Consider the following 12,687-nt stretch of genomic DNA (forward strand, 5'->3'; position numbering starts at 1 on the left):
TATTCAATTAACTATTCGATAACGATAAAGAGATGTTAACAACACGTCCGGTCGCACGAGAACGCACCTCGGAGTTATTGAAACGAGGTGGGCATTTCTATGTGCAATAACAATGAGTATACGGAGGCGGGCGGGTCGCTCGGCGCGCCGCCGTTGACCGTTTTCAAAACAAAACACCACACCGATTGTTCCAATTTGAAAAATCCACCACAAAACGATCAAACATCGCATTATTCACAAACAAAGAACGAAGAATGGAACGGCCTGAATAGTTGTCGCCCTGTCGCGTCTTACACTTGCCACGGGAAACACGATTGATATTTCACAGTATAGTGTTGAAAAATGTGTTGGATGCAGTGCAGTTGATGTGTTTATTGATACAGTTGTGAATTGAGTTGCATCATGATCTATGTTGTGGGTATTTTTCTTATTTTTAAATTGTTTTTTTTTTTTGTATATTAGACTACAGCCAAATCAACTAAAGTATAAATTTTTGTTTTAAAGATTTGTTTCGTAAACTTTTCATCATAATTATTGCTTTTATAATAAGTGTATTTTTATAACAATCAGGTCTATCAAACTAGTTTCTATTGTTAGAAAATGTTCCTGCACGCAGGTAATGTATCTTTGTAGTTCGTAACATGACCTCTCAATTAACTTAAGATCAAATTGCATGTCATCATTAAATTATTAGTCATGCAACATTATTTTATTTAAAAAGAATATTCTGTTACAATTGTATGAGGTGTTTACTTATTATTGATACTAATTCATAATTTATCATGTTCTTTATCAAACGTTTTAATTTGACCGTGTTTAACCGAATCCAAATTATTAATACTAAGAGATTTTGATTCCTAATATTACATAGTCAATAAAATAATACTAAAATCCTTAGAATACGATTAACTTATTAACAGTAATTTTATTAAAAACATAGAATAGCCATATTATTATGTATTATGAACGCAAAATAAGCACAAAGAAATATTCATTACGAAGAAAATAAATGATATAGCATCAACCAATGATAGGTGAATAGACAGAGGATGTATTCATTATTGAACCATATACTGTAGTGTCAGGACTATTGTTAGATTGTTCTCAAGAGTCGTTTCATATACAAAACTATCGCATTGTCCTTTATATTGTGATACAGAGGACATTAATTAAATAATAAAGGCTGTTAGTATTTCTAAACATGGAATCAACGCGTACTCATAATAAATAGACCTTTATAATTATTCAACGTGATAACAGCTAAATTAAGATTATGGTAAAGATATCTTCATGTTTTGCAGCAATTAGCAGGTATTGTAGTCATAATCTCAATGACAACCGCAGTGCAATTCCAAACCAATCCTACGTCAGAGATGTCCGCAGACGAAAGAAATCCAAGAGGAAATAGAACTTTAGATCTATCAGATGAAAGTGGACACGAAATAGACACTGATATGGATGATATTAAAGACAAAAAATTATTAGATGACGCAATGAGAACTGTATTGGATCCGACTACAATTATAACAAAAACGAATGATGCGATTAATAATTTCAAACATCAATTAGAGGAACTGGATAAATTGAATACAACCTTAGAGACGTTTATGTCTGAAATGGACAGGTTAAGTTTAGAAGTGTGCAAAACATCACAAGAAGCGCTATGGGCATACGTAACTGACATTAGCAACGATGCTAAAAAGAACAAAATGGTACGATCAACATCACTACGTTGATTTATGAATTTCGAGATCGCAACCTCGATTTTGAAACAAGTAATTAGTGCACTTCTGTATTTAAGGTAACGGTAACCAAACAGTGTAAATTAAACTTTCAGGTGAGAATTGCCGCGGAGGAAGATGAAATTAAGAAACAATATTGGAATCTCTTTAAGAAAAAATATTTAAATAGTACCATATTTATGGATGATCCAAAGATTAAAAGAAAGATTCGTATTATTAAGGAGCGCGGAACAAATGTCCAAATGCCGCAAAGCAAGGTAAGCCTTAATAACGACTTGAATAACATTTCTTGGAAAATTATTCTTTTATAATTTACAATCATTTCATCATTTTCAGCAAAGAGAAGAAATAGATACAATGCAAAAGATTTGGAGCCGAGTTACAGTTTGCGCATATAATTCGACTACATGTAGCGGTGAAGATTCTGTACGGACTATGAATGGTATTATTCAAAATTAGCTTTTGCTTACGTCTTATACCAATTCTTTTATAGAAAGTGATCTATAGCACACATAAAGCAAGGTCATAAGAAGAGCAGAACTATACAAAATATTCTATCATGTTAAAAAACTACTTCAAACCTCTTTAGCTTTATGTTGGATTATTTTACATAATAGACATCAATCCTTGTAATTTAATAGCTATTTTCTTTTTATCACTAAAATAAAAACTTGTAACAGAGGTATAGTAAGGAAAATTTCTGAGATTACCATATCTCAAGAAATTTTTAAAGCAGAAAGTGTACCCAACTTTGATCGATCTGTAGTGAAGAACCTACGTACAATAATTGTTAATACAAACACAATACTTCCGATATTATTAACAAGTGTAAAAAAATATAAATTAAACAAATATATATTATAGATCTTAACAAAATTCACTACAACTTGTAAAATATATTTGATTCCAATATTAAAATTAATATTTCAGATATCATATCAATATTCAAAACAAGTAACGATACCAAAGAATTGGCGTATTATTGGAAAGTGTACAGAGATACGACTGGTAGAAAAATACGTCCCATTTTCAAAGATTATGTTACAAGAATGAATAAAGTAGCCGAAACAGAAAATTTTACGGATGCCGGAGAAATGTGGCGATATGCGTTTGAAGATGATAATTTTGTCGAAACTGTAAACAGAATTTGGAGAGAAATTAAACCGTTTTATGATTTATTACACGATTATGTTAGAGGTAAACTGCAGTCGTATTATAAAAATGAACTGATGACTGATGAAGGTTTAATTCCTGCACATATTTTAGGTAAGTGATCTAAGCAACATAAAATCAATAGCGCCTGTGCTTGTCTGACATCCTCGAAAACTATATATTACTTTGCCATTAAGTGTCTATAGGGGTATTTACTTACAGCCTAAAAATAGGATAGACATATTTTTAATACGGGTAATGGATTAAAAATATTAATAAACGTGAAAATTATAAAGAAATAAGTTGCTCGTGGATCAATATAGTGATGAAGCTACTGTAGGTTTTGTGGAAAATGGTGAATTTAACCATTTCGTATACAGTTATACCGAAAACTAACTGATGCTTTGGATACTAAAATACAAGAATTAAAGTATCACGGGTTAAAAATAAACTGTTTATACTGACTTACTAAATAAACATTTGAATTTTTAACGCATAAATATATAAACATAGTTTTCGGATTCCAGGTAACCTATGGGCTCAGGAATGGCAATCGATATACCCTAAAGTGGTCGCGTATCCTAACCACATGAGGCCGAAACTCCTGAACGATCAAGCTTTACGCTCCAAAGATCTTTTCGATGCTGTTGATCAATTTCACCAGTCGCTAGGATTTGAGTCTGCAAAAGATTCATATCAGGATATACAGGAAACTATGACTACGGCTAACTGTTTACCATCCAGTCATGATATGTGTGACGGAGTCCATTACAAGTAAATACAACATTATTTTATTAGCAACTGGTGAAAGCGTCTTGTAGTAAACATAAACAGTTTAAAAAAAAACAATAATATAAAGAAATTTTATTCACACACATATACACGCCTTTCATCCCCGAAGAGGCAGGCAGAGACGCAACTTGTGCACCTGCTTTTCGCCGTGCATAATCCGTCCCATAATGTCATAGGGGGTGAGGCTATCGCCATATCGTTTCAATTTCGCAATGATGTTACATTCGGCACTTGTGAATTATTCATCTTAAGTAGCAAAAGAATCTGTACATTCATGATAAAAATTGTTGGTTGCATCTGGTACCTAAACGATGATATGTAATAAATATTTTCCAGAATCAAATGGTGTGGCGAAACTATAACAGACGCAGTCGTTGGTCTATCCCGGGCAGCAAGGTTATTGGGTCATGTTCAGTATTTCAAACACTACCGAAAACTACCACCGCTGTATCGAGATGGACCTAATCCAGGTACGAAGCTACTTTAGAAATCCAACCTACCATACAAATGTTTAGTCAACCTTTATACTGGGTAATAAAAGCAGGAAATGGAGGAGCAAACTGTTTAGAGTATACTCTTTGGTAAACACTGAATATCCAAACCTGAGGGATTTGCTAACATTCTTCTTCTCTTTATTCTTCCTGCAGTTGTAGCCATAGCGTTAGTATTCTTCTAGGCATATTGTATACCTATTACTGATTATTATTAACAAAAACGCTTAAGCAATTGCACAACTACTCAACAAAAACCCAGCTACGACTTCAAAATAGGTACCTACTATAAATGTTAAATAATAATATGTCGACTGTACTTTGATGTAAGTTGTCTGCATTAATAAAAGATTTAATTTGCAATTACTTTGTCCTTAGTGTCGTTTTTTGTTGCGTTAAGTCCTGTGTTGCTACGCACCTAGTAGTATTTAATTTTATTTGAGTGTGGTCTATGATAGGCACTAAATTGTAATTAAACCCTATATACCTACCTAGATTATAATAAACAAATTTTACAATTTGACTTTAAACAGTTTATTCAGATTTAATTTAAGATTAGGTAAATATTACCTGAGTATATTAAACTTCAACAAAGATCTCTATATCTACTTGTGTACATTTAATAATTGTGATGGAGGCAAATGTATTCTGAAAAATATGTTTACTGTCAAAAACGATCACGAATTAGTTATTTGTTTATATTAACAGTCTTGATAATGATGACGATACCAAAGAATAATTAAATATCATCACGTACATTGTAGTCAGTTATAAAATTGCCTGTATTTGCATACAACAGCGTTCCACGATGCAATCTCCGACATCGTCGCGGTCCAACTGACCTCGCCGGAGCATTTGAAGACCTTGAACCTGGTGAAGGTGGAGACCGGGCCCGAAATCACTATGAACCATCTATTATGGGTGGCGTTAGAAAAATTTCCACTGATGGCCTATGCGTATGTTCTAGACAGATGGAGATGGGATGTGTTCGCGAATAGCAGCATCGAGAATTGGAATGAACATTGGTGGGATTTAAGGTTAATAACTACGTCTGTTGATCTAGTTTAGTTTATAAATTCGATTGTAAAATGTTTGGTTCTAATCCTATATCGATAAAAATGTTTTGTGGGGTTTTAGAAACCTGCTTGCCCGGGATTGGTTCTCATGGAAGGGGTTGATGCCAGTTCACATAAAAATAATCGCCGATCAATTCTTAATACAAAACTAAGCCGGATGAAACAACGAAATCCATTATCATGACGCCACACCACAATGGTCTTATAGTGTGAACATACGAGTGTTTTTTTTATGTTTGAGGAGCAAATATTGTGACGTTCGATGGGTACTAAGTGAATGCTGGCTGGCTGGCAGAACGGGTCTCATTTAATTTACACGTTATGTTACGTTTTCTATCAAGTTCATGAAGTTGGTATGCAATAAGATACAAAATACATTAGAAACATTTCCACAAGTCTGCAATTATTTAGTCCACTAATATAGGATCAATATATTGCTATCGGTGTGCGATATTAGAATATCACTGGTGACATATTAGCTCACTTTTTCTACATCAGGAACTATCGGGACATATTTACTATTCCTAAAGACATAAATAGTTTGTGTAAGACATATTTTAATATTACGTCATACCATTGAGGAAAGTAAACACTGGGGACAGCTGCATCGTAATCATTACAAAGCTATATTTTATTGGTTTGATTATGTAATTAGCAAGGAAGTGTATTCGACTGTTAGTACATTGTAATGGCGGCGAGGGTACTATGAGATAGATTTCGACTTGGTAAATGGCAATCCTGTTAATCGTCTTATTATGTAGGAAGTGTTATTAGGCTATGAATAGGGTGACGGATAGCCAAAATTTGTATGATTTTTCCTATTTTTCAGAATAAAGGAGACCGGAATTTCACCCCCAGTTTCTAGAAATGAAAGTGATTTAGATCCCGCAGCCAAATATCATGTCGTTTCTCATGTTCAATACATCACGTAAGTAAACTCATTGTATTATTATTTTAAAACCAAATCGTGCTAATAAGCGAAAACAAAACTATGTATATTCCCTTTGTTTTAATCAAATAATAATTTTAAAAACTACAAAATGTATAATCATATAAAAATTATTAGCTTTTGCTCGTGGCTACGCCCGCGTGGAAAAGTTTTCCGAAATAAGTATTTTTCCGGGGTATATAGCCTATACAAAGCTTAATGGGTAATGCAGCTTCCTATTCGTTAAAGAATTTTCAAAATCAGTTCAGTAGTTCCAGAGATTAGCCCCAACAAACTAACAATCAAACAAACAAACTCACAAATATTTTCTTCATAATATTAGTATAGATTGACACAGGACGCATCTAAAAGTGCTCAAATTATGGTCAAGTATAGTCCTCGGTTCTTGCAGTTCTCTTATTAACTATATCTTTTATTTTATTATTGAATCTGAATGAACAACTATTTAGCCAGTTCTGGGAAATAACGCAATAACACTATTACTGACGTCGTCAGAAACAAAAAGTTAAGTTACAAGCCTAAATTTAACGAACATTAAAAAATATACTTATATCACGTCGAATTGACAATCTCCTCCTGTTTTTGAAGTCGGTTAATATAACATATATAAGTTCAACGAAAGCTCGAAATAGAGCGTTTTACTATGTTTGATTTTATCAATTATTCTATAGGTAATGGCAAATAATAAGAAAAAGAAGCTATTTGTAAAATTAGTAATAATATTTGTTAAAAAAAATAGTTAAATATTGAAATGTCCAAAGATGGGCTTGTTTGAGGGTAATCGTTTCATCATTTTCTTTTGCGCTCATAATAATTATTCGTGTGTCTTTATTCGTTTTTTTAACATCTAGTAATTCCATCTGTTTTCAAAGGCTTATATAATATTTATTTTTAACCGCATTTTCCTCGTGCTTTCTGTATTAGATTTTAAGTGAGGAACATGTTTAAGCTAAAACATATAAATAAAATACCCTACCAATTAAAAATTGGATAGTAGACGTTAGAACTGAAGGTGTGTTGGACACTCTTAAAACTGCTTTGCCTTTAAAATTAAGACCTCAACTTGGAAAATTTTCTGGAACATTATTCTATATTCTCCATACAATGTGTTACTGAATAAGATAAAATGACTCAATAATGTCAACCAAGGATAAAATATTTCACCTTCGTATGCTTCTCAAGGTCTTAGGTTTATCTTTAAATCGCTATATATATTTTTAGGTACCTCGTGTCTCACGTCTTGGAATTTCAAATACTGTTGTCCCTGTGCAAGAGGACTAATCATACCGGCCCTCTTCACAAATGCTCCATATATGATCAGAAGGAAGCAGGAAAATTGCTCAGGTAAGTCTAAAGATGAACACAAACCATCTTGTCAAGGAGATAGGAAGTATTATATTAGTCTGAGCATGTAAGTTTGAATCACATTTTGTTTATGTTTATTTATGTGAATGTGTCATTATATTTTTGATGATAAAAAAATAAGACTAAATTTGGGTAACTTATGAAAGATTGATGTTTTTGTAATATAAATATTTGTTTTGTGAGTATTCACGAATCCTACATTTATAATTAGTCCCTTCAGTAAAATGTGAACTAAATTATTAAACCAAATAAGTTAATACGTAACACAATAACCTATCACAACATCTTAAACTTTTCAGCGATGGTATGGCACTAGGCGCTAGTGAAGATTGGCGGACAGTTCTGGAAGCTATTACGGGAGGAAGAGAGCTATCAACCGACGGCATTCTAGAATATTTTTCAACCCTAGCAGATTTCCTTAAAAACGAAAATGCAAAACTTGCAGTAACCAAAGACGAAGACATGGATAAAAGTGCACCTATAGTCGTGGGAGCTATTGTTGTAGTATTAACTTTACTTATAATACTACTATACTGTGCCAAAAAGTATGATCTTGGAACCAAATTATGCTCAGCCTGTGGATTGACTAAGAATGGTTCTTTAGATATAGTGACAAACGAAGTGCCTCAAATCAAAACAAACGAAGTAGAAGGTATAAGCGAAGATAAAGTTTGATATTGCCAATCAGATCTAACATTGTGATTGACACTTATATTTATTTTCTTAAGCAATTATTCAATTATTAACTAATATAAGCTTGACATGCGATTAAGTGGGCCAATTGACCGTATAAGATAAGATAATGATAAAATACTAGTTACTGATGACGTGTTAGGTTTAATAAATTAATAATGTGAGTGTGATTGTTGTTATTGTTATTTTTAAATTAAATATGTACTGAATTTACATTGATAATGTTTTATTGGTTGTAAACTATCCTTTCACTGCTAGTTTAAGTGCTACTGTATGCCATTCCACCTTTACCTTCTGGTATATCATTGATGACCTTTGACCATTCACTTACTTTATTAGTTCCATGGTCTTTACTATTTTTATTTGTCGACGTAACCGTCTTTTCAGCGTGACTTAACTTGACTGCATACCATGCGTTTTTGTGATTTATAACACCACGTTTGTAGGAAATCCTTTTATGTCTCCTATTAAAATTTATTTAATTTATATTGAAACAACTTCGTTTATTTATGTGCCAGTGAGAGTCATGAATTCAAGGAGAAGGCATCTCCGATAAATGTTATATTTATGCGGCTGAATGTTGTTGCTATATTGAATCACGAAATCTTTAGTTAAGAGTTTTTAATGCAATACAGAAATAAGTGGAATTATTATAATTTCAATTTACGTTTTACCATATTGTATTATCTTAGACAAAATATTCTTAAAATAATTTCCATTTGGAAAGACAAATGGAATTAGGAACAAAGAAAGATGAGAATATTATTTGTTAATTAAATTGTTTTGTTTACTTTCTTTTCTAATTATATATTTAGTTAATAAAATAAAAACAAGCGTAGCTCAACTCTTGCTATAGGTTTACTACATTTTTATTTTTGGGTAATACTTCGCAGGTGAGCATTAATGCTTCTTCCATACAATTAGATAACAACAAACAAAGTGTAGCTTCGTAAGTCTTACAACATATTTTGTTGTGCCTTTATTATTATCTTTGAGCCAATAAGATCGTGCGACCGCTTTATCCGTATCATCTATTCCTATGCAACATTCTTAAAAGACCTTCTAATATTGCAAGTACTGGATTATGCTTAAATTGTTTGATGTTAACATAATATTATGGTAATAGGAGTCGAGGATGACAGAAAAATGGGAAAACGATCTTCCAAAAGAGTGGAAAACTTAAGCCTTGAATCGATAGAAGTGACGGGAGTTGAAAGGCAGCCTGACTTGATAGTTAAAAATAAGAAATAAATACATACGTTCATATACGTATATAATAGTTTAACAAAATATAGATTTACGTGGTTGTATATAATTATACCTACTTACATTTTATAGCGTTACTTAATATAGTAATTCTAGTTAATTAACTTATGAGTTAATCTTAAGAAATTTTAAGGTAAGCTTAGTAAAGAAAGGTTAGATGACATTAAGCTAAAATTATATTATTGGCTATACCCACGACTTCAAACGAGTTTATAACTATTTTTCCTATATCCGACTGTAATGAAGAAAAGCCTGTATTCTGATTTTCATTATACGCTATCCTCCTGTGAAAACAGCATGAAAATCCGTTCAAAAAATTAGGAAATGTGCGCTAACAAACAGCAAAACAGACGGAAAAAAAATCTAAAAATTGGTGTTCAATTACTTTACTTTAAATCTAAACCCTACTTTTTATTACTTTTGTTTCAGTGTACAGGCACATCGGATTATTTTATGTTATATAAGATGTATATTATATAGACTGTATTCATACGGAATGTTGTATAGTATCTGCGTTAACTGTCATATATACCATAGTATTATAGAACTCGATTTCAGGAAAGAAATACTCGGAAGAAAGGAAATCAGATGTGACTAAGAAAGACGAAGATCTTCCAAACAACCCAGCACTACAACAATAATTGATTTATTATTGTTGTAAATATTGTTACTTACGCCGAAAGCACGTTGACGTTCTAGGCATGCTTTTGTTACGTATATGATCTTCAGGAATTGAGGATTTGTAGATTTTAATTTTTTCATAGATGGATAAAACCTTATTATAGCTATAAACAAACTCAATGATGCGTGTAATCCATCGGCAGATTATAACTTCCTAGATATTAAGCAAAAAATATTGCTGCTATTTAATGAAGCAAGCGTAAAGGTTACGAAATTAATAGTAAGAGAGGTCAGATTAGGTCATGGTGACGACATGGTGAGATGGTTAGGTCGAAGAATAATTTCGGAAATATATCCCAGGGCCGTGTCGTATGCTTTCAAGGCTATGGAATGTAAGTCAGTATATTTTTACAGTTTGTAAAAAACTGTGCATATTATTTGGTACCATTACGAAGTCCAAGTAACTGCATGCTGTTAATGTCACGGTCTACTAGTCGCAAAATTCATATCCTATTACAACTTTAGTATAATAATACGATCTGTGCACTTTCAATTCTTGTAACATATGCTTATCTTGTAACTGACTGCCTGATCAGATAGATGTTTAATCAATAATATTATTTATGGAGATTGAACAGTGATTAAGAATTTGATCTAGTCTATTAAAGTTACAACCAATAACCAGTTTAGTTTTTTTTGCTAATCTTAGGTACTATCGTACTAACGGTATATTACTGTGAGCTTGTGAATATTTGTGTTTTTTTTGTTGGAAGTAAAAGCAACTAAATAGATTTACTTGATACACAGGTAGACTAATCCCTGCAATAGCTTAATATGAGATTATCGTTTCTAGGTTTTGAATTTTTCGTTAGAGCCGCGGGAACGTATTAGTTCTGAATTGAGAAATGCGATCTCTATTATTCATCATATGCCTACAGAGTAGTGATGATATTAATTATATTAATAATATGATCTTAATTGCAAAATGCATTGGTGTATTCAAGAATTATCAAATAACAAAATAAAATCATATTTTGTAACCAAGAGCAAATTTCGAAAGTGTCACTTGAGGTTAAATTAAAGTGCGTCCTTTCTTATTGCTCCGGTTAAATTAAGAAATATCGATTTTGAAATGAAAATAAACATGATTTTATGTGTAATGTTCTCTCCGTGGTCTAAATATAGATTAATAATACCAGACAAGTGCGAGTTTGAGTCACGCACCGAGGGTTACCGTACAAACTAGCTTTTTTTGTTAAGAACATATTTACGGTATTTATTTCTTACATGTACTTAAGATATTGCTTCTTGCCAAATTACATGACTCTCATCAACGGGAATTATAGATCCTTTGTGAAGTGTCACAATTTGCGATATAAACGAGCATAGTTTTTGATGGCGTTAAGTTAAAATTTCATTTTTTTTGGCTGTTGAAAGAGACTGTAGAAGAGTGTTTGATATAAATTTAAGCTGGATACATCTACGCGATACTGGGAATAAAAGTCTTCACAAACAGACAGACAGGCCATAAAGTTATTCTACAAGCGTTCCTTTTTGAAGTACGGAACCCTAAAAACCCAAGTCAATTCCCAACGAATTGAAACTTTAATTTTAAAACTTTAATTTTTTAGGCTATGTCAACAACTGTATGTGAAATAACGTAATAGGAAAATCACAGTAAGCACAAGGGGAAATTTATATGATAATTAATAAACAAACAGACATTATTGTCACCGGAACGTTAGTTTTGCAGAATTTATCTAACTCCATTTGCTTTTGTTAGATAATTGCCCGGCTCAATGTTGTTCTGTCGAGGAGTTATTCTTTATAGCTTAAAGTTGAAAATCGCGTGAACGGATCACCCGATGCCCATCGTTGCCACTCATCCTTCTAAAGAAATAGTTTACACTTTTCGAAACTTTCAGAAATAATAACAAAGTTTTGAAAAGAAAGGTGATTTTTTTTGATACGTGCACGGCAAAGTGACCAAAACTGCATCTCATGGTATGTACAGTGACTGACGAGAGATGATTACTCCTCGACAGTCGACACAATTATACCTACCGGCCTGTTAAAACCGTGTGGCGTATCCGAACGCCACTCGCTATGTCTATGGACAAAAACTAAAACGGAGTATTGTCTACGACAAGGGAACTTACACACATCGAACACACGCAGTGGAGTGCGCGGCTCTGTACAATCAAACGTTAAAATAAAAGGCCGTTACAAGAAGACCGAATTTTTATTATTGTCAGCCTCAATACGGCGCTCGCAGAAAAACCTACATCCAGCGATCCCAAAACCGGATATATGCAAGCTGATCCCGGAATGCAACACACTTCGTGGGCCAGGTAGCGACTTATACCACCTTGTGTACGGTGGTCGCTATCCAGGTGGATATAAAAGATTTCAGCCTCTGATTATATGAAAAGTAACAGAAGACGTGTCACTTTATGCTGGTTGACTATGAGACCGTACAACATCTTGGTAGATCCCATTTATGATCCAGATAAAATTGTTATAGCTCGGTTCTATGATTT

The 12,687-nt window shown here is 32.8% G+C and overlaps 1 protein-coding gene across 3 annotated transcripts; it reads left to right on the top strand.

Annotated features, from left to right (window-relative positions):
* The first annotated feature begins 43 nt into the window (after nucleotides 1-43).
* On the top strand, nucleotides 44-8,475 carry LOC115444071 (angiotensin-converting enzyme). 3 transcript variants are annotated; one of them, XM_030169706.2, is made up of 11 exons: nucleotides 44-414; nucleotides 1,302-1,712; nucleotides 1,838-1,999; nucleotides 2,079-2,184; nucleotides 2,673-3,008; nucleotides 3,422-3,668; nucleotides 4,023-4,156; nucleotides 4,977-5,214; nucleotides 6,083-6,181; nucleotides 7,424-7,546; nucleotides 7,867-8,475. In XM_030169706.2, exons 1-11 carry the CDS (start codon nucleotides 403-405, stop codon nucleotides 8,240-8,242), a joined length of 2,244 nt encoding a protein of 747 aa, XP_030025566.2. In that variant the 5' UTR covers nucleotides 44-402; the 3' UTR covers nucleotides 8,243-8,475. The 3 variants fall into 3 exon arrangements, with proteins under 3 accessions (XP_030025566.2, XP_037296829.1, XP_030025575.2); XM_037440932.1 differs by lacking the exon at nucleotides 44-414 and adding an exon at nucleotides 472-616; XM_030169715.2 differs by lacking the exon at nucleotides 44-414 and adding an exon at nucleotides 938-1,185.
* Nucleotides 8,476-12,687: the final 4,212 nt, after the last annotated feature.

The sequence above is a fragment of the Manduca sexta genome, chromosome 21, assembly GCF_014839805.1.
Source record: "Manduca sexta isolate Smith_Timp_Sample1 chromosome 21, JHU_Msex_v1.0, whole genome shotgun sequence".
Classification (NCBI taxonomy): domain Eukaryota; kingdom Metazoa; phylum Arthropoda; class Insecta; order Lepidoptera; family Sphingidae; genus Manduca; species Manduca sexta.